At 35.4% G+C, this 23,220-nt stretch overlaps 2 protein-coding genes across 2 annotated transcripts; one reads left to right on the top strand and one right to left on the bottom strand.

Moving 5' to 3' along the window:
- Nucleotides 1-4,031: 4,031 nt before the first annotated feature.
- Nucleotides 4,032-8,601, bottom strand: LOC123658971 (protein pygopus). Its single transcript, XM_045594260.1, has 3 exons — nt 8,344-8,601; nt 6,612-8,106; nt 4,032-4,901 (listed from the first exon to the last, which is right to left on the bottom strand). The coding sequence occupies exons 2-3, from the start codon at nt 7,958-7,960 to the stop codon at nt 4,781-4,783; spliced, it is 1,470 nt and encodes a 489-aa protein (XP_045450216.1). The 5' UTR covers nt 7,961-8,106; nt 8,344-8,601; the 3' UTR covers nt 4,032-4,780.
- A 248-nt stretch (nt 8,602-8,849) lies between these two features.
- On the top strand, nt 8,850-22,519 carry LOC123658853 (39S ribosomal protein L2, mitochondrial). The gene is made up of 6 exons (XM_045594146.1): nt 8,850-9,168; nt 9,252-9,364; nt 20,173-20,308; nt 20,471-20,551; nt 21,677-21,808; nt 22,272-22,519. The coding sequence occupies exons 1-6, from the start codon at nt 8,943-8,945 to the stop codon at nt 22,475-22,477; spliced, it is 894 nt and encodes a 297-aa protein (XP_045450102.1). The 5' UTR covers nt 8,850-8,942; the 3' UTR covers nt 22,478-22,519.
- The last annotated feature ends 701 nt before the right edge of the window (nt 22,520-23,220 follow it).

The raw sequence follows: 23,220 nt of genomic DNA, 5'->3' as shown, positions 1-23,220 counted from the left end.
ATACCTACCGTTTATTTCAATCCTCTAAGTTCTATGACTAAGAAAAGATCTCAGAAGTTTTAGCGCAATATTTTTAATGTCATACGCCGTTGCACGAAAAGTACTTAAAATTTAAGTAATGATTAAACTAATTTAATCGCAAAATTGTATGAAATTCTTGTGATTAAATTAGTTTAGTATTATATATATATATATATTTTTTTTTTTTTTTAATTTAATGTATGTTCGGGGATAACTTCGTCCTTTATGAACCGATTTTAAAAATTCTTTTTTTGTTGGAAAGGAGATATAGAAGGAAACCAGGATCTGATAATGGGATCCCAGAGAAATCGAGGGAAACCCTCGAAAATCGTAGTGTCGACTAGTCACTCATCACTTCTTTCAGCCTAATACAGTCCACTGCTGGACATAGGCCTCCACAAGTTCACGCCAAAAATGGAGTGAACTCATGTGTTTAGCCCATAGTTACCACGCTGGGTAGGCGGGTTGCTGACCGCAGGGCTGGCTTTGTCGCACCATAGACGCTGCTGCCCGTCTTCGGCCTGTGTATTTCAAAGCAGCAGTTGGATGTTTTTCCCGCCATCGATCGGCTTTTTAAATTCGATGCCGATTCTCAGACTTAGCCGATATGTACACAAAATTCCATAAACATCGGTCCAGCCGTTGCGGAAGCGCACAAGCTCATTATCTCATATATAATTTGACGTAAAAAATCTCCGAAAGAAGTTTAAAGATCAACATCCTAACCTTTGCTTCATAGTATATCTATGAAAATATAATGTATACATATATGAAAAAATATTGTATTTATCAGTCGTAGTGATCGACATAACTCAAAAATGATGTAGGTAACACCCAGGAACGACGACAAATTAACATATCCTAAATACCGGCTGAGGAAAGTCGTTTCTTTATAGGCATGTCTATTTTAATATGTAATGAGATTCCGGCTGCTCAATCTCTGTCTTAATTTATTTATTTACACTTTTTTGCGCACCAACACAAAAAGTAACATAATTATTAATTAAGTAAACAAAAATAATATAGCTGCATTAGTTGCAACAGACTTTACTGAAGTTTAAAAAATTACTAAGAGAACTCTATGTAGCAAAGCAGATTCTCGCCTAGAACAGATATTTGTGTATGTTGTTGTGGCGTTTCCCACCCTGCTGCTGTTGGGTCGGGTATCATTGATACTTGATTACACATTTTAGATCAATTCATATAAACCTCCAATCCTTTTACATGGAGAAAGAGGTCTAAGCCCCAACAGTCCGATGTTACAGACAGAATTGATCAATCATATGAAAGAGCATTGATACTTGATTACACATTTTAGATCGATTCATATAAACCTCCAATCCTTTTACATGGAGAAAGAGGTCTAAGCCCCAACAGTCCGATGTTACAGACAGAATTGATCAATCATATGAAAGAGCATTGATACTTGATTACACATTTTAGATCAATTCATATAAACCTCCAATCCTTTTACATGGAGAAAGAGGTCTAAGCCCCAACAGTCCGATGTTACAGACAGAATTGATCAATCATATGAAAGAGAGGGATATATAAGTTTACTTAACATAAAATAAAAAATCCTCAATAACAACTTTATTATTGCTTGTAATTATTCATATAATACAAAATAAACTATGCACAAGTTTAAGACCATTGATGTAATTCTATTTGACTTTATAAAATATTCTGAAATACAACTTGTCATCATTCACAACAGTATTGTTTTTTGTACGATGGGCCGAACAAGTGTATATATTCTGCTCTATTATGATTTAAAACTTTATAAGAACTACGAGGAATATATACGTCATAAGGCCTATAGTACGCAACACTTAACATGTGTAACATATACCAGCAGTCTCCCGTAAATAATTGTGATGCTCTCACGACAGTTAATATTACATTACAATCATGGCCGCGTATCCTAATCGATAAAATTCCTATTTATCAGTAGCTGTACAATTGTTTACTATTCGTCGATTTATTAAATATATGTACAAAATCAATAAAAAAAAATCTTCCGCTAAATCACTTAAATGATTCATACTCAAGAAATAAACTACCAAAACATTTTCGTTTTTAAGATATGGTCGAATCTGTACTGTTTATGGGAAAACAAATAGTTTACAACAGATCACGTAGGGAAAGCAAACAGTAAATTCGGTGGATGTGTCGCTAGATAAACAGCAACAGAATATGGCGTAATAATAATAATAATATACAAAGTAAATTTAAAGATTTCATCAATGTTATATATATAAATCAATCATCAGATTTTATTTAAATACTAGCTGACCCCGCAAACGTTGTTTTACTATATATTTTATTAACCTTCTCATTTCCCCCCTATAGCTTAGAGGAATGAAAAATAATGTTGGCCGATTCTCAGACCTACCCGATATGCACACAAAATTTCATGAGAATCGGTCAAGTCGTTTCGAAGGAGTTTAACTACAAACACCGCGACACGAGAATTTTATATATTAGATTTACAAAATGAAAAGATTGACAGATTGGATCATACCTTAACTTTGTATTAATTAATTGAGTACTATAAACTGGTAAAAAAAAAAAAATTGACAAGAGCAACACCCGGTCAGCCAAGTGACCAGGTATCTTTACCTGAAATACATAATATTGTGCTTTAATATTATAAATATACATAAAAGATTACTTAAATATGTCATGGTATTTAGGATAAAATAAATAAATAGATTATTTTCTCAATCTCATCAAACATTTAAAAATTAAAGTAAATGTTATCAAAAATCTTGTGTATATATATAACTTAGGCACTATTTTGCTGCGTATTTGCGTTTTTACGGATTGTAAATACAAAAAACGTTTTTGTTTTATGTATTATTGTTGTATAAACATATTGTATAAAAAAAATAAAGACATTGTTTCACTAGTTTTATATAATTACTGTCTAATTGTAATCTCTACGGTTCTTAGATTTTTTTTTTAATTTACAAAGAATCAGTTTTAAAATATAATTGTAAGACTAACAAAGTTTTAAGTCACAGTTAAAATAAAACATCACAACCGAGGGATAGCATATCAAACACTTGATACCACAAAAAAAGGGTAAGTTAGTGTAAAAGCTGCTCTAAAATAAATAATAAAAATCTATTACCAAATGGCACAAGATATTGGGGATATGAGGGTACTTCACAAAAATCAGATATATGTTCCATGGTCGTAGAGTTAAATCTGTGTACAAATTAAATTCCAATACCAATACCGTTAAACCAAGATTCATTGCTGATTGACTCCAGATAAAAAACATTGCGGTGAGTGAAAGATAAAATACATAGCTGCATGTTTCACTCTATTAAGTCACAACCGCGCAAACTTTACTGGAGCACTCTTCAGTTTTATATAATCTCAGTACATGATTCTAAATAACTACAGAGCTACAGAGCTATTTACATATCTTATATTACACACTTACTTACATTTAAAAATCTTCAAAAGTTAAAAAATTGACAAACACATTTTAACACTCTTATACTTAACAAAGCGTATGGATTCATCGTATTTACAGTTAATTATGTAAAATTAATGCTTATTGTTACATGCAATATAGGGCACCAAATAATAAGTACGTAATTTTAATGAATACCACATAAGCACTGTTTTTACAAATATACCACAATATTAGGAGCCTTTAAAAAAAGCTTATTGTAGGTTTAGTTAAACATTTTAAATTTTATATAACATTTAAAGGAGGTTGGACATATAAATGAGGTGTGAAAATAAAATATTTCTGTTTTTTTTTTTTAAGACAATATTTTACATCTGTTTAATAATGAACATTTTGCATCTGTTTACTAACAAATTTATTTTTAAAGCAAAAGGAGGCTCTTTTTAATATTACAAAAATTGATAAACTTATTTCACTTTGACTGATAGATTGTGTGTACTTGAAGACTGCTTAACAATTAAATTATATTCGAGAACAATGCAGCTGATGATGTGAGACATTTGTGTAATAATATAGACAAGGATCGTTTTTTTATTTTCTTTTGCATATAATGATATTTTTTATTTCACAATTATTATAAGGCGGAAGTTTAGACTTAAGTTTATTCTATTTACAATATGCACAAAGAATAAAGCGACACACACGACGAGCCGCTAAAATTTATATTGCTTAATACAATTGAACAACATATCACACCTAGCTCACATCTTTATTATTTATATATATATATTTTTTATTTTTATATAGGCATATTTTTATGTCGATAAAATGCTACGTGTGATACGTTATTTATTAGTATTCTGGTATAATTTTCTTATAAGAAATCACATTACATTGCTTCAACAGTTATGCGTAAGCATGAACATGCTTAATTTTATAAGAAATTTTTTAATAATTTACACATTTTAAAAATCAAATCATTTTTTAAGACAGATAAGTATGTGTATTGTTTTACTAAAACATAGATCAAAATAAATTAATCTATACCTTACAGATACAATTACAAACACAATATTAAATAAAACAGGTTAGTCATTTATCTGCAATTTTAATCTTTTGCATCAATTGCAATTCAAATTTAAGTTTGTATTTGAAGTAATCCATTCAATAACACAATTCTAAAACTCTACCCATGAGATCCTTCATAGTGATTCTAACCGAAACAATCCAATAAATTACTAGTCCATAATTATATGATGACGTGAAATAAATACTTGTGATGTGTATTTGAGCTGTGGCTCATATATGAGGCGAGAGGAGTGTAGCACTACGCTATGGCTTAAACTTTACGAGGGGTATATTTTTAGAATGTAGGCACTTGTCGCAAACCCACTCTGCATATACTTCTGCTGTTAACAATTGAAAGGCTGGCTCCGTTAGACCTGTGCACCCTCTGAAAAAGTAATAAAAATATGATTTAATTAATTTATTAGTGTTTCTTAATTTTATTTCATAACTGTTCTGTAATATAACTGGATTAAAATAAAATTGTATATATTTATATTATATTATATGCTATTTTATTCATAAACTAGCGACCCGCCCCGGCTTCACACGGGTGCAATGCTTTTACTAAATATACTACAGAATGTCTTTATTTATAGTGTGAAGCTAGCTTATAGCATGGTTATTAACATAATAACAACAACATTCAAATATGCATCGTTAGATTACATGTTGCTACAGAGTGCATTGAAGAAATAAGGGTTCACTGCTCGTTCCCCGTGGGTGATAGCGTGATAATATGTAGCCTATATGTTGACCCGACTTCTTAATAATATTTTTGCCAAATTTGAAGTAAATCCTTGCAGAACTTTTTGAGTTTATCCCGGACATACATACAGACAAACGGACAAACATTCTAGAAACTATATTTTTGGCTTCGGTATCGATTATAGATCATACCCCAAGTATTCTTTTAAAAAAAATTTCAATGTACAGTTTCGACTTTCCTACCATTTTATTTTATGTATAGATATATTTAAATCATGCAATAGAACAATATTTAAATCATTTATATAAGTAAAGTACCTTTATGTTATGGTATAAACAATAAAGCTGTTGCTTATTTATTTTATTTTTTTGCTTGGTGTATAATAAAGTGTCATCATTATTATTATTAAAGCTTGTTTATTGTTACACACTTAAGACTAAAGATTATTTCTAACTTTAGTGAACATTTAATAATGATAGTCAGTAATTGTTATTATGAATATTCATAACTCTTTCAGATACTTAATACACTGAATGATAAACATTTCATATTAAAAGGCTGTTAATTTTTTTAACATTAATAATTCTATTGCATTAATTTATTAAATTACAGGTATTATAATATCAAAGTTCAAATAACCAATTAATACTCAAAGGGGGTTTCAGTCACTTTAATTTTAGCATCATCACTGTACAAAGTTAAATATTCTTTAATTACTGTTGTTGTAAAACTACCCCTGATTTAGAACATAGATTCTGTTCTTAGTATGCAATTATTTATAAAAGGCAAGAAAGTTAAAGTTAAAGATAGGTTCATTACTAAAATTGTGTGTAAAAACAATATTATCTTGTAGGAAAGGAAGTACTAGTAAACCCAACTTTTTATCCCACTGTTTGCATTTATATAATGTTTAACTTATTCAGTTATTATTAAAATAAGTATTTAGTTATATATTTAAGCTAATTAGGGGCTTTATATTTTAAACTTTAAATTTTTTGATAAAGGATAATTTGATTTAAAGATTCAATCACCTTTACTATGGCTCGGAAAAGAAACATTAACTTGATGGCTATTGTGATTTTCTGACTAGTGAATTATAATATAATTATATATTTTATAATATATTAATATCACGTGGAACTATTTTTGTTAAATTAAATATATTATAATTAATAATAATAATAATATTTCTTAATATACATAATATTATTACAAACATACTAGATGCAATTGTAGGTGTGTATTTTTACATAAGTATGTTTTGTTGTATATCAAGGACTGCATTTTAATTTTTATATAATTATATAGAAAAAACATCTATTTATCAAAATATAAATACCCAAAATATTTAAATGTTAATCATAAAGTATTTATTTATATAATTCTTACCTGTGGAACCAAAAGTTACATCCAGACTCGCATAATATAGCTTGATCATTATCGTGAACTTCCTTGTGACATACTCCACAAGGATATATTGGAGGAGCATTCGGATTTTGAGGATTGAACACCATAGGTTGATCAGGCGGGTATACTTTTCCTGCACTCACAGGCATTGGCTTAGGTCCAAACATCCCCATACTTTGACTCATAGGCCCAACTCCTTGTCCACCTGGACCACCCATGGCCATTCCACTCATACCTGCCAGAGGCCCACAACTTCCCATATTGCCTGGCCCTGGGCCCATGCCCATTGATCCACTTCCTCCCATTCCCATTGGCCCTCCGTGACCCATATGATTACCAGAATATGGAGGCCCTGGACCCATTGATGTCATTGGTCCATTTCCTCCCATAGGACCACTTCCCATACCTGAACCCATTGGACTTCCATGTCTCATAGGACCACAATGACCAGGGCCCATACCTCCACTTTGCATTGGACTGGGTGACATTATTGAACTATTGGGACCCATAGATCCATTTGAACAACTGGGACCCATTGGCCCGTTCATACGAGGAACATTCATACCAGGTCCACCACCTCCCATAGGTCCATTAATAGGCCCATTCATTGATCCTCCACCAAGAGGGCTATGCATTGGTGGCCCCATTGGACTATTACTCATATGGCTTCCAGCCATGGAGCCCATATTCATGGGACTACCCATTGGTCCAGATGACATTGGTGAACCCATGGGCATTGAATTCATAGGACTCATCGGACTACCCATTGATCTTGATGTTGGTCCCATACCTGGACCCATATTATGATTGCTCATTCCCATATTAGGCCCACCCATAGGGGACATACCACCCATATGACCCATTGGACTCATATTGCCCATAGGACTTATTCCACCTCTTGGTGGCATCTGTTGGTTCATAGGGCTCATAGCATGAGGTAAAGGGCTCATATGCCTCATTGGTGGCCCACCCATACTGTGTCCCATTGGGCCCATCATTCCCATTGGACCATTTTGACTCATCATTGGACCATTCTGACTCATCATGGGACCATTGTGCGAAATAGTAGATGGTGAGTCATCAAAAGGATTTGAGGCCACAATTGTATCTCCATAGCCCGTTAATGGTGGTGGCAGTAAGTCTTGTGCTGTAGGCGGAGGTTGAGGCGGTGTTAAGGCATTATTTGCATTTGAGGTTTTTCTGCGTTTTTTAGGATTACTCGGTGCTGGTGCCGGGGGTGTGGGAGTATCCATTGGTGGTTTAAAGTCTGGTGGGCCTAAACCTGGCCCTGGTAGCCTATATGAGGGCATACCTGCCAGATTATGACTCATGTTGATATTATGCTTTTCCAGCTCTAACAACCATTCTGAGGAATTTTAGTCTAAAAGAACTACTTTAGAAAATATATTCATACATAAGGCACCGCATTGTCACGAGAAAGCGCAATAACGTGCCGGAAGACTGGTCGAGTCTATTTCTGTAACAATAATATGATAAATGAGCAAATCTTACAATGTAAATTCGTATTATGACAATAAATTAATAAGTTGTGTTTGCTAGTAAAGACCACGGGCGCCAAAGATTACGTTACGAAGTATAAGAAACATTAGTAACCTTCTCATTATATATGCATAAAAATATTCAGTCCCTAATATATTCTTAACATATACTCACTATTCGTTAGATAAAAGATATATAAAAATCGAAAACTTACTGCATTATCAATTTAGCATCGGAATTACTGATTATTTTTTTGTCCTCATCAAGACCCCAAGGCAGGCGTGCAACATATGACAAAATACCAAAAGAAAACCACTTTTTAACTCCAGTTCTCGCAATTCACAGTAGGACTTTAGATTGATTATTGTTTTAACACACACTAAGCACACTTTTAATTAGATGTAACATTTCATTTAATGCATTTTTATTTACGACTCACGATATTCCAAACAACACACGCCACATTCACGATGTATTTTTATCAGAAAATTGCCGCTAGGGGTCGTCCTTTGTTTTTTATATGCTTAGGCAAAGGTTTACATAATTCAGCCTAGTTTTAGCTATAAAAAAAATTAAACTATATATTTTAAATTTACATTACTTTTATATAAAAATTAAAAAAGTTGTTATACATATAAAATATTTGTTTTGAAATGGTTTTTTATATCTACTTGCTTTTGAATATGAACACATTACAGATTACACATCTCCAGCAAGATATCTGTCAAATTGGACTAATTGTAAAGTTATTGTTTTAGGTTAGAAATTACACTATATAAAACATTATAAAATACAAAGATATAATTGCCTGCGATGGCTTTAAATCGTTTATTCGCAGGATTGACTATAGCCATAAAACCAACCGTTGTTGGTAGAAGGGCCATTCAGGTGGCAGCAATTAATTATGCTAGTAAACCAAGTCTCGTCAAACCAAAACCTGGATTTGGGAAAAGTTATAGAAGAATAGTACATTTTCCAGAGGAATATACTGTAAAGCCTTTAGAAGTAACAAATCTAGCTGGTCGTGATCCTGTGTCAGGTAATATAATTGATATAAATTAAAAATATTATTTTACAAAATAAAGAATGTGAACTGATTTGAAATATTTGTTACATTTAAAGGCAGAGTTGTAGCAAAAGGAATCGGTGGAGGAATAAAGCATAAATATCACTGGATAAATTGGATTAGAGATGGACCAACTGAAGGCCCACCTCAGGAAGAAAAAGTTATTCAGGTAAGTTGTTTTAGACAGAAAATTTTTAAAACATTAAAGATTAATTCCATTTAGACTTTTAAATAGTATATAAATACTAAGGTAATTTTTTATATGCTGAGTCTCTTTTTTATCATAGTAATCACTTAAATCAGTGACGATGTAAAATTATATTTACAAATCAGATATATCGACACCAGCAATTTATACTAAGCTCGGATATTATATACAATCGAGGAGTGTAATTTATGGATAGGTTAGGGTTATTTATTTTTTATTTTTTGTGTATAACGAAACTGTCATTAAACGTTGTACTTTTTAAGTTAAATAGGTTAGGGTTATTTTTTTTTTGTTAAACAAAACTATCGTTAAACGTTGTACTTCTTAAGTTAGATAGGTTAGGGTTAAATTAAACTCCTCGATTGTACATAATTACCCTAAAGCTCTAAACTCACAAAAGTGAAACTTACAATAGGGGATTATAAAAGGGAAAAACGTGATACCTTTTTTTATATTAACTAAGAAACTTATTTGAAATTTGGTATCTTTCTCTAAGCCTGAGACTTGGAACACCGAAGATCTATGGGCATCATTGTTGTGCCATTATTCGGAGTGTATCTTGGACTTTGAAGTAGATGAGATTAGTGCAGCGCTCGGGCAGCTTAAAAAAGGAAGGGCCCCGAGAGATGACGGAGTTACGACTGAGCTCCTTAAAGTTGCAAAGCGACCTGCCTTAAGAGCCATTTCACAAAAATCGGTAACAATCCGCGAAATTGTAATATTTTGACGTCGTTAATCTCAGTGTTGGATGCAATAATGTAATTTATATTCTTGAAATATAATAGAGCAACCTTTGTTGTAGTCCATAGTCAGGTCAGAATTTTGATTTATATTATGTGTATAAAATTATTAACCTTTTCATCAGCCTCCTCCCTGGGTAAACGGTCGCAATGTATACTTTGAAGGCCTACTTTTCAATAACCTCTACGTTGAAACCATTTTAAAAAAATATCATAATATGTGGAATATAATTTTGTTGTCCACTATCATAGATTTTTATTCCATTTGTATCTCTATTAAACGATAAAAAAAATTTAAAGTTACGAATATTTTCCAAATAAGTACAATTTTAAAAGCGATATTTCTCTTAGAAAACTAAGAAATTTTAACGAACTATCTTCATCAAAGTAAACTTACATCATTAAGGAATACAAAAAAAATAATTAAAAGATGTAATTATTTTTAATACATTTTATATTAAATAATAAAAAGATAGTATATATTGCCACGCATCAAGCCCGGTAAATCAGTCGAGCGCTAGCGCTCTTAGAAGTAAGGTCCACGCCAAATTCTGCGCAGCCGTCTCTTTCGCTCACACGCGCCAAGCGCCTGTTGTTATAGCGGATAAAACGCATTTGATACTTTCATAATAAAATATAAATAAAATAAACATATTACGAAAATGACTGTAAAATAATATGTAGTCTTTCGACTGATATTGGATGCTCCTTTTCTATATTCGCAGGGCGCGGGCGTAGGTTATACTCGCACTCTTTACAATATTATGTAGGTAGTACTTAAAAAGATTATAACGAAATTGTAACGTCCACCGAACACGTGTCTATCGTGTGGCGGAGGGAGTAACTCAGAGCAGTGCCTAGGACTTGCGACCCAGGTGTAGGTTTAAGGAGGCCTCCTTTGGGATGCGCATCAACGCTCACCTTCACTGCTCGAGTTATACGTCCCGCCTAGCCACATTAATCGTAATAGATAACAATTAATTCGTTTGCACAAATTAATTATTGAACGAGTCTAGGTTAAGCTACTAGCAGGATACGACAAGTGTATCGTGCCAAGCCAGAGCCAAGACTGCCTTAGCGGCGGTTGCACCGTTCGTTTCGTACACGTCAGAATAACTCGAGTAATATAATAAATGAGGGTAGATGACTATCGAACGATGTGCTAGGTGGCGCGATCGTTGCATCTGTTGTTTATAATTTCTTTTCTAATTGCGTATGAGAGTACTAGTGTTGACACGGCCATCCTGCTAGCACACGCCCTCGTGTGATGGCCAGCCTGGAGTAGAAGAAAAAGCTACAACAGTGCCTTGTACCACTCAGTCAAACTCAACGTAAAAGAAAGAACTTTACAATAATCTCAATCATAACTAATCACTACAGATAAACACCATAGCCATGTACCATCAACGTCATCTCAACCAATACTATAGACTTCGACAACAAGTTACAACCAAACTTACAGAAATCCCCGAGTAAATACCTCTAACACCACGGCTTTCTAGCCGAAGAGCAATCACATTACTCTATCACAACAACGGTCTCCATAGACCACGACCTCCGCCAGAGTTAAACTCACATCGCTCACCCACGGACCTAAGTCTGACAAGTTATTTTCAAGGTGCCCTTCGGAGGTTGAACGCTGCACACGTCCACGCGCCGCTCGCTGCGTGCTGCGCCGGCTTCACTGTTGATACAAGCGGTCGACAATACAAGCGGTTTTCGGGCAACATCAACTATGTAACGTCTAAAATAGCTAGCTAAACCCTGACAATCGCATGACCTCGTGCGTCCATGTCGTGCATCCGCCAACTCGGCGTTACTCCTCTCGACCTATACAACAGTAACGAGTGACTTTAATAACTGTTCGGCTATACCTGACCAAAACGCTGAGACCGTAATGCACTAGCGGGTCGGGCGTACTAGGCCCCTTCATCCCTTCGTAACATAGCGTGGCCCGGGCGTACGTGGCCCCTTCAACCTGCTTACCAACCGTGGGTCGGGCGTGCTAGGCCCCATCGCCCCCACTCTATAGCGTGGCCCGGGCGTACAAGGCCCCTTCAACCAGCTTACCAACCGTGGGTCGGGCGTGCTAGGCCCCTTCACCCTCACTCTGTAGCGTGGCCCGGGCGTACAAGGCCCCTTCAACCAGCTAACAACCGTGGGTCGGGCGTGCTAGGCCCCTTCACCCTCACTCTGTAGCGTGGCCCGGGCGTACAAGGCCCCTTCAACCAGCTAACAACCGTGGGTCGGGCGTGCTAGGCCCCTTCACCCTCACTCTGTAGCGTGGCCCGGGCGTACAAGGCCCCTTCAACCAGCTAACAACCGTGGGTCGGGCGTGCTAGGCCCCTTCACCCTCACTCTGTAGCGTGGCCCGGGCGTACAAGGCCCCTTCAACCAGCTAACTAACCGATAAGAATATTACAGAACGACCGAAAAGAACTAAAATACCGATATACCCACTAATAAAAGAAAATAAAACGATGATCGATGTACCCACTAATCACCACAAAATAATGCAACTAACTTGCACACTCGCTAAAAACAGATGTATCGTCAGGAGATGGGCCTATAACTTCAGCTATTTTCTGAAATAGCTTCCATACCGAAAGCGAAGAGAGACATTTCTTCGTTCAATGTAACTAAATTAGTTCAATTTTGAAAGTGGGGGTGGATCCAATCCCGCTTCTGATGTAGTCTTTCGACTGTTGGAAGGCTCCTTATCTATATTTGCAAGGCACGGGCGTAGGTTATACTCGCACTCTTTACAATATTATGTAGGTAGTACTTAAAAAGATTATAACGAAATTGTAACGTCCACCGAACACGTGTCTATCGTGTGGCGGAGGGAGTAACTCAGAGCAGTGCCTAGGACTTGCGACCCAGGTGTAGGTTTAAGGAGGCCTCCTTTGGGATGCGCATCAACGCTCACCTTCACTGCTCGAGTTATACGTCCCGCCTAGCCACATTAATCGTAATAGATAACAATTAATTCGTTTGCACAAATTAATTATTGAACGAGTCTAGGTTAAGCTACTAGCAGGATACGACAAGTGTATCGTGCCAAGCCAGAGCCAAGACTGCCTTAGCGGCGGTTGCACCGTTCGTTTCGTACACGTCAGAATAACTCGAGTAATATAATAAATGAGGGTAGATGACTATCGAACGATGTGCTAGGTGGCGCGATCGTTGCATCTGTTGTTTATAATTTCTTTTCTAATTGCGTATGAGAGTACTAGTGTTGACAAATATAATGATAATTTCTGTAAACAAATGTATAATTTAATTTTCTTTTCTCACACTATCAATACAAACAGGCATTTCTATCTGTTTGTCTTGTTATTTGTTAATTAATATGTTTGTCGGTGTCGATGTCATTAAATGCTTTTTTATTCATATCGTAAATATTAGATTCATTCGTAAACTGAAAAAACTAAATCAATTTAAAAAAATTGTTTCATAAAATTGATTTTTTTTATTTTATTTTAAATTTATTGACTGTTCTTATATAACATACTTGAAATTTTTAACAAATTAATTATGTAAAAAACATTTTATACCATAGTTATAATTTTTATTATACATCAGAAAATGATCACGATGGTCTTTTGGTTGTCACACTATACGTACTAGCACAAAGATCGCGCGGCTCGTACGACTCGCGCGATGCGACCAAATTTACCTAAACTTGCAGAGCGTAAAATTGTGAAATGGCTCTTAAAAGCCGTGGCAAGACTCTTTAACGTCGTTATCCACTGAGGTACGCCGGAGGCATGGTCGAGAAGTGTGGTGGTGCTCTTTTTTAAGAGAGGCGATAAGTCTCTATTGAAAAATTACAGATTAATCTCACTTCTGAGCCACGTCTACAAGCTGTTTTCGCGGGTTGTTATGAATGGTCTTGCCAGAAAACTCGACGAATTCCAATCACCGGAGCAGGCTGAGTTTCGAAATGGCTACAGCACCGTAGACCATATCCATACAGTTTGGCACATTATTCAAATGACAGAAGAATATAATCAGCTGCTGTGTATGGCATTTGCGAACTACGAGAAAGCCTTCGACTCTGTCGACCTAGGCTGTCCTGGACTCCACGGGAGCCAGCGGGCGATGGGTTGGAGGATTCGTCGTCCGCATTGCACGGTCCCAAGTCAGGGAGGGCGCGCTTCGTGTTTGAGCACGCCTTCCGAGGTGCTTTGCACCGCGGTGGGCCCGCAAGGGCAAGCGCCGGTGGGGTTTGCGGAAGCATGCTACAGCGTCCCCGTGACCCCGCCACATAGGCGCCTAGGCGGACACACGTGGCGGTTTTTATTTAGCAGGAGTCTGAAACCCCTCCGGGGCCCCCGCGCCGGAGGGTGTCCATGAGGATTTTCCCCACGCTAAAAAAAGGCTTCGTCGAGTCTTTACTTTGAAGATTCCGCAATACTTGAAGACAAGTATAAGTCTAAGTCTTAAAGTATAAGTCTTCGAGTAATGCGTCCTGCCTGTGTTAACATACGGAGCCGAGACGTGGACTCTGACGAAGAGACTGGTTCACAAGCTTAAAGTCACTCAACGTGCAATGGAATTGGGGTTTCTCTCAAAGATAGGATAAATGAGACTATCCGCAAGAGAATTAACCAACATAGCCCACGGAATTAGCAAGTTGAAGTGGCAGTAGGCTGGTCATCTGTGTCACCGGACCGATGGCCTTTGGAGCAGACGTGTCTTGGAGTGAAGACCGCGTCTTGGCAAATGCAGCGTGGGACGTTCTCCCGCTCGTTGGACCGACAATCTACGTAATTTGTAATTACCGATGTAGGCTGGACGAGGATTGCGGAAAATCGGGATGTCTGGCGCGAACTTGGGGAGGCCTATATCCAGCACTGGATTGCAATAGGCTGAACTGACTGACTGACTGACCCAAAGGGTGCTCGACGGGAGCACATTAACGTACCATCGTTGTCTGTTTGTGTGTCTGTTACAGGATTGTACTGTTTGAACGGTAACAGATAGATATTTTTCTTTTATTTTCATAAAATAGTTTTAATTTGTTCACTAAAATAAGTTCCAATTTGTATTTGGTTTTAAAGTTTATTACGGAGTCGACTCGTATTACTACAACTCTGGAGTATGTTGAATTTGGAGTACGACGAATACGGAACAAACGATTTTAAATAGTTTAGTTGGGGCCTTTGTTTATATTTTGCCCCAGGGCCTTTGGTTACCTAGCTACGCCACTGCTACTAGCGACTCGCTCCGGCTTCGCACGGGCGATGCTAAATATACTAAGAATGTCTTTATATATAACGTTCACAGCTTTTTTGTCATTAGACAATACAAACATGTTTTTTAGAGGTTATTCTTGAAAGAGCGACATATAATTGGCTATGTGAAAAACACAACGCTCAAATCTAAGCTTGCAACATTGAAAGTTTAACCCTGCGATTTAATAATGGTTAAAGGTTTATAGAATTTACTTAGTTTTTGTTTGAACTCACACCTTTAAACTATACGTATGATTATGAACGAATTGCCATATTATTAGTTAGTGTATGCTGCAGTAAAAATATTTTACTTACTACCTATTCGTTCGACTAAAAATAAAAGATTATCAACAATTTATTGTCAACTACAAAACAACTACAAAAGGTATGTAGGTACCTATTCTATTAAGTTCTTTTTTGAACTTAAATACCTAATGTAGTACCTAACGTCGTAGGATTTTCCATAATTAATTATAGATAATAGTTGCTCTAATACTAAATTGCCTTAACTCTAAATTAAAACCAAGATCTTAACAGAGGAAATAAAATTGATAAATTATGGTTTTAATCCAATTCTATCCAACCTATAATGTACTTACTATAAGTGCGGTTTAAAAATTAACCTTAATACCGACTAAAGTACGAGCACACAATTACGAAAAAATTGTCGCACTGAAAAACACGCTTTGTCCTAAAAAATAATTCATTTTAGTATTTAAATACTATCATACAATTTCGATTTTTTTTTTAATTTATCGTAACGTACTACATAGTACTACATAGTACATACGTAGTACTACATAGTACATACATAGTACTACATAGTACATACATAGTACTACATAGTACATACATAGTACTACATAGTACTTTATAAGTAAGGGTAATGTTGTCGCGCTGAAAAGGACGTTTTAATGTTATTTTCCTCGCTTGAGAGCGAGCGATCGCTATGTCTAGTGCTGTTGCCTTTACCCCTTGACTATGTCACCGGGTGTGGTGGCCGCGTACTGAGACCCAGCCGTGAAGGAAAAAGTGGAGCCCTATAGGAGGGCTCTGGATGTCCGTTCGTCCTAAGGGTGTCTCCTTGCGAGATCGCACGTCGTCTTAGGACAAAGTCGGTGTGGTGGGCGAAGTGCGGCCTTCGAGGCACTTTTATTTTTATTATTATTTATTAAGGCACGCGCCGCCGGCCCCTCGGCCGATACCGCCGCAATCGCTCTGTCCCTCCATTTTAAATCTGTAATATATTTGAAAATGTTCATTTAAATTACACAATGTAAAGGGTCATATTGATCTATATTAAATGCACAATGTATTTAAGATACTTAATTGGATAAGAATTAATTCTGTATAGCTTAAAATCGCTTCGTTAATAAGCCATTATTTTTCGTAAAAAGTAAAGGCTAAAAATGGTAATGGTGGGCTATCCCTAAGAGATAGACATATACCATCGAAACTTTTTTGTAGACCTTTTTAAGGCGTACAATACTGTAGTACATTATTTTGATCTATCTCGTAGGGTTCATCCAGCGTATGCAATGTAAGCGCAAAAAATGTGTTTATTTACTTCACATTAGAAACCTCGAAAATTTTCAGTCATATTATGCATGTATTATGCATATAAACCTTCCTCTTGAATCACTCTATCTATTAAAAAAAACGGCATCAAAATTAGTTGCGTAGTTTTAAAGATCTAAGCATAATAGGGACAGACAGACAACGGAAGCAACTTTTTTTATACTACGAGGGAGGTCCAAAAGTTCGTGGAATGGAGGGGATGGAGTGAGGATAGGGCCGCTCGCTTAGTGTCATATTAATTAGGGACTATCATTAGTGTATAGATTGAGTTTCAGCTTTATTGCGTTATTCGCTTACGAACACTCGCCTGCTAAACAAGTGAATCCAGAAGAAAACTGAAACTATGGAGTAAATTGAACACCGTGCTGTGATCATAGATATAGTAAAAAAAAGTAGATAATGCGCGGCCTTTGTTGTTAGTGAAGCCACAAAACTCGGCTCCTTCAAGTAAATACACGCGCTCACGCACACATATGCATCAAACTACGCTCATTTTCGTTAGTATGTCACGAGGCTTCATACAGTAACTTTGCTTATAAAATGCCGTCTTGTGTGATTAAATGGTGCAAAAACAATACCAAAGGTAACAAAAAATCTGAAGGAATATTGTTTCACACGTAAGTACATATAAAACTTTAAATTTATTGTTATTTCAAAATAATATTGAGGTTATTCGGAACTTATAATTTCAATGTCACGAAATGACGTACCACGGGAGTGTTGCCAGTAGTTCTTTTTTTCAATACCCCAAAATGTGGGTAAGTAAATTGTACGCAATCAGAAAAATAATTAAGTAAAAAGTAGACGAAAGAAAAGTTATTTTATGTTACATAAATTAAAAATAAAAAAATCAAAATATATTTATGAATTATTAACTCGTTTGTTTTATGTTTTAACTTTTTACAATTTTTGAGTAAACTAGGTATAGTTCGCGTCATGTAAAAAGAACGCTGAAAGAAACTGGAGGGGGTGCGTTTGCGCATGGGTATACTCGCGCACAAGTACTACTGTTTTATTTTTTAATTAGGCTTTCACTCGCGGCTTCGTATAGTGGTTATTGGTAGGTACATTAAAAAATACTAGAAATACAAGTGTGAATAATTCGGACTAAATAAGTATAATAATTATCACTTTACAAAATCACAATTTTTTTTTAAACAAAAGCAATAACAAATTTTTTAGTTATTGAAATATCGTATTCAAAAATAATAATTATCTGTACTCTCGATATTCGTATCTTAATAGTTTTTATGTGTTTAAAATGATAAATTGATATTTGTTTTTTAGTGAAATAAATAGTAAATGGAGAATTTTGTAATTTAAAACTTTTGTGCGCGATAATATTTTGAGTCGACGTCGAACTGTCAACCGCTGTCAACCAATAGCACACCGGCAAGCATGCGACACGTGATAAACACTCCTGTCCCCCTACCCCGTACCACCAAATAGACCGATAAATCGCTTTTGCGCAGCTTCAAGGCCAGCGTTCTTTTTACATGACGCGAACTATACCCATATTTTACTATCAAATTTCATGGTTTTAGGTTTCCAACGAATATTTTAATAAGAGGTGAATGGGTAGCGGCTGTAAGACTGAGAAAATGACCACGATTATGCTGGCCATGCGCATAAAGTCAATTTAATACGATTAGTGATTGAAAAATATTTGAACATAAGACTACATCATATTAGTAAAATGCAAACAATGACGATGACTCTGAGTTCTAAGCGACAAAAATTTAAAAAACTTATACAACATAAAGGATTCTAGGTTTAAGAAAAATAGTTAAAAAACAACCGACTGCAAACTGAAAAGAGATAAACAGAGGGGATAGGAAGTGTCCATTCATACGATTATCTTACGAATATATTTTTTTATTATTCTACCGATTTTTTGTTTTATTTTTAGTAAATTTATTTAAAACTATAAACAGGTTTTTATTTTCACATACCCATTTTACCTATATTAAATTAATTGTTTAATAAAAATTTTAGGGACTTTTTTTAAAAGGTGTCAACACTTCACTCACTCATACATCTTTAAAAAAGTGGCTTCACTTTTCTGTTCTAGGTGCGTTATCTACCTTTTTTTACTTGATCTATGGCTGTGATAAAATTTAAGGAAAAAATGCTCAGGCCATTTTTAATGAAATGGAACCCGTTTATGGGAAATAGTGCCCTAGTAAATCAATGATTAACAAGTGGCATGGTCTTTTTAAAAATGGTCGGGAGTTAATTAAAGACGACCCCCGCTCGAGAAGGCCAGTTGAGGCCACCACATCAGATATCGTCAAAAAAAGTGAAAAAAAAAATTGTACCGGAGGACACCCGTTTAAAGAAAAAACAATTATTTGCATTAGCTAGAGAAACAGATTCCACTATTTTGCGAATCCTACATGACCATGGTGGTGGAACCGTAAAAACGATATAGGAGAGGTGTTCAATGTACTGTATTATTGCGATAGGCGGGAAGAAGAGAAGAATATAAAATAAAAGAAATTTTAACGCACTATTTCACTGGGTTTTAATCATAAGGAAAAATTGGTACAAAAATCACACACTACAGTTGACTACGGTAATTCAAAAAGGGACTAGACAGCTCGAGGTTAGGTTAGGCTCGAGTATAAAATATAATTTATTTATTTTTTATGTTGTTGCCAACATATGGGTAACGAGAATACTCACGCCGCTTCAAGGAGGAAATCGAGAAAAACGTCGAGGAAAATTGACTAAAGGGTGTGTTGCTCTTGCAAGACAACGCGCCGGTTCACAAGAGCATAGTTGCAATGGCTGCTCTGCACACGCATGGCTTTGAATCAGACAAATTAAAACATTCTTAATGAAAAGGAAATTTTCCGACAACAATGGGGTAAATGAGGCAATTTTAGCTCATTTTAAGGCAAAAAATAAAAAATATTTTTACGATGCTTTAGAAAAATTAATTCATAGATCTAATAAATGTATTCAGCTTAAGGGTGATAATATTGATAAGAAAAAATAGATTTACTGTTTCATTTTATTTAAAAATCCTTCCTTTCCACGAACTTTTGGACCTCCCCTCGTATGTAATGATAAAGGCACATTTTATCAAGTTCGCATTAAAAAGACCAAGTTATCGAAAATTCTTGTTGGTGTAGTATAAAATGTTGGTGTCGATATAATGATGGTACTGTATAATTATGATATTTTTTCATACATCTTATTGTTTTAGATATTAGAATGTGGTTGCAGAACTGCAAATGTAGCTTTAGTAGCAGTAGGTGATAAGCTGAAATATATACTTGCAACTGAGAACATGAAAGCTGGTGACATCATTAAAACATCTCGTCATCTACCCAGGATACCAGGTTTGAAAAATTAATATTAATTTATATTTTTAACCGAATTCAAAAAAGGAGGAGGTTCTCAATTCAACTGTATTTTTCTTAAATAAAAATATGAAAAATAGAAAATTGTTATATTGTAGAATACTATATAGATAATTATTGTATTTTTTTCTTTCCTTACAGTGAGGGCAAATGAAGGAGATGCGTATTTATTAGGAGCACTTCCAACAGGCACTATTGTGCACTGCATTGAAAAAGAGCCCGGTAAGTGAGGCATCTCTTTGTATTTATTATTTAATGTTTATACAGTTGATTTTTAGTTTAATAGAAAATAGAAATTCAATATAACACCGTTGCTGCAGCGCAGGCCCATATAAGCCCGTTGCACTGCTTGCGGTTCGTGTGTATGATGTAAAGAATAACCCTTTCACTGACGTGTGTAACGATTATCTTTGGTATTTGGAGGAGTTTGACAGAAACAACTGTACATTTTGGATTGTTGTCAGATATTCAGGTATTACTTATCAAAACATAGCGGCAGGCGCATTTCGAAACACCGCTGTACCAGATAACACGATTCATTCTGTAACATCTCACTGCTGGCTATAGGCCTCTTTCCCTATCTAGGAGAAGGATCAGGGCTTAATCCACCACGCTGCTCCAATGCGGATCAGTGGATATATTCTCTATGTTGACCAAGAAGCTTTCCTGAGAAGCAAACCATTGTTATTTACACAATGTATTTATATGTATGTTATTCTTAACCTTTACTAGTTTGGATAAAGGTGCATCCCCATTTGAAAAATAGCAATACTATAAAAAGTTACAAAAATCTATTTATAAAAATATTTAAAATAAATAACATTCTCTGTTAGTGATCTGCCTAAATGTATCAATGTACTGAATAAGGATGTTATGAGTATACAAAATTGGAGTAAATCATTCGGTTTGAAAATCAATCCTTTAAAGACGCAAATTATTTTCATCGGTAGCCAGAAATTAATACACGCATTATCTGGTCACAGCTCCCGTCAGTGATTGTTGACGAAATATGTATACGGATAAGCGATCAAGTAAAAAATCTTTATCTGGCGTATTTGTATGTATATGTATGAATATATATAATATATACTTATGTTTATGTCTGATAGTACATATTTTGCGCCCCTATCCCCACTAACAATCAAGTCTAGTCCTCTGCCCAAAGGTCGCCTGGAAGAAATCGCTGCTTTAGCAATAAGGCCGTCTGTTGCACCTAATGCAACTTTATTATTTTTGTTTAATTAATTAAATTTATGTAACTTTTGTGTTGGTGTGCAAAAGTGTAAATTAATAAATAAATAACATTCATAATAAGTAAGTAATATATTTTTCTTATTTACATTCAAGGACAAGGTGGCCTTTATATCCATGCAGCTGGTACGTTTGGTACTATTCTGCGAAGACAAGACGACCGTATTATCGTACAGATGCCATCAAAGAGATTATTTAGTTTCAGTCAGTACTGCATGGCTGTCGTTGGTATGTATGTTACCTTTTTTCTTTTAATTTATTTTATTACTATATCTTTTTTATATACAACTAGGTCGGCAAAAAAGCGTACGGCTCGCCCAATGATAAGCTATTACCGTAGCTTATAGACGTCTGCAACACCAGAGGCGTCGCAAGCGTGTTGCCGACCCTACTCCCTATTTCCATTAGGAGTTCTGGTCACCTTACTTACCACAGAAACATAACCCTGCTTGAGTGCAGTTTAGCTGTGATTTTCTGTAAGGTCGAGGTACTACCCCAGTCGGGCTGCTCCAGATTTTGAGCAGGATATTTCCATCTTACATAATAACGTGAATAATATTTAAATTTTAATGATGAGAAATCTTATCAACATTTCAGAACATATACCCTTTTCAACAATCTGGACCTAGTTCTCTTACCAAATAAAGTAACATTTCGAATTAAAATTAAGTTGAAATATCTATATTTTCAGGACGTTTGTCAAACATAGAACACGGTTCAACACCAATAGGTTCACCTCAAAGGAACAGATGGCTCGGCAACCGGCCACGGTCAGGTCTCTGGAAACGGAAGGATGGTAGACATGGACGTAAGATTAAACCTCCGAAGCCAGTGAAGGAGATCCGTCAGGCAACAAAATTCCCATTGCCAGAAATTAAGATGAATATGCATCCTTGAACGTGTTTTGTAAAATAAATGTATATTTATTAGTATTTATCATTGCAAGATTTTATTTAATTTCACTTTTACAGTTTGTGTTGATGAAATCGCTAATTATTGATATATGCGCTTATTTGATAAATACGCTGCAGGAAATATCCTGCACGAAACTTGAGCCGCCTTTCGGGGGAAATACCTTAACAGAAATACCCTTACAGATGATCATAACTAAACTATACTCTTAAATAAGTAAGGTTACCAACGCGCCTGATACTTCAGGTGTCGCTGGCGTCTATAGGCTGCGGTTACCATCAAGTAGGCCATAACCTTGTTTGCTACCCTCAATGTATAAAAAGAAACCTGTATTTTAAATCTGAGTGGTATCCCTAATCAATTGAGCTTATCTTTGCATACATTGGTTTGAAGAACAACGTATAATTAGTTAAAATGACATCATTTTGTATATGTAATGATGCACACACAAACATGATACAGATATTTTAAATAGTGTTACTTTTATTTAATTCAATGTGGTAGAATCTCTAAAATGATGGACAAATTTTTTGCTTATCGCCATGATATCAAATGGTTCATCATCATGAAATGGTTCATCAGTCAAAAATATGAAAAAAATTATGATCTTAATATCCCTACCACAAACGTTGAACAGAACTGAGCATTACTAACTAATGTAATAAAAATTTAATGTTTTTAATTACTTACAGTTTTAACTTAGTGTTTTTTATTACATTAGTTTGCAT

Source organism: Melitaea cinxia, chromosome 13 (assembly GCF_905220565.1).
Source record: "Melitaea cinxia chromosome 13, ilMelCinx1.1, whole genome shotgun sequence".
Classification (NCBI taxonomy): Eukaryota; Metazoa; Arthropoda; class Insecta; order Lepidoptera; family Nymphalidae; genus Melitaea; species Melitaea cinxia.
This window is presented reverse-complemented; position numbering and strand designations above follow the sequence as displayed.

What these genes read in the sequence shown, in the direction of transcription:
- LOC123658853 (XM_045594146.1), top strand. Translation starts at nt 8,943, where the DNA reads ATGGCTTTAAATCGTTTATTCGCAGGATTGACTATAGCCATAAAACCA. An exon ending in TGGTCGTGATCCTGTGTCAG is followed by an intron (nt 9,169 to 9,251) that starts GTAATATAATTG and finishes TTACATTTAAAG; the next exon opens with GCAGAGTTGTAGCAAAAGGA. An exon ending in CTGCATTGAAAAAGAGCCCG is followed by an intron (nt 20,552 to 21,676) that starts GTAAGTGAGGCA and finishes TTTACATTCAAG; the next exon opens with GACAAGGTGGCCTTTATATC.
- LOC123658971 (XM_045594260.1), bottom strand. Translation starts at nt 7,960, where the DNA reads ATGAGTCATAATCTGGCAGGTATGCCCTCATATAGGCTACCAGGGCCA. An exon ending in TGTAACTTTTGGTTCCACAG is followed by an intron (nt 4,902 to 6,611) that starts GTAAGAATTATA and finishes TTACTTTTTCAG; the next exon opens with AGGGTGCACAGGTCTAACGG.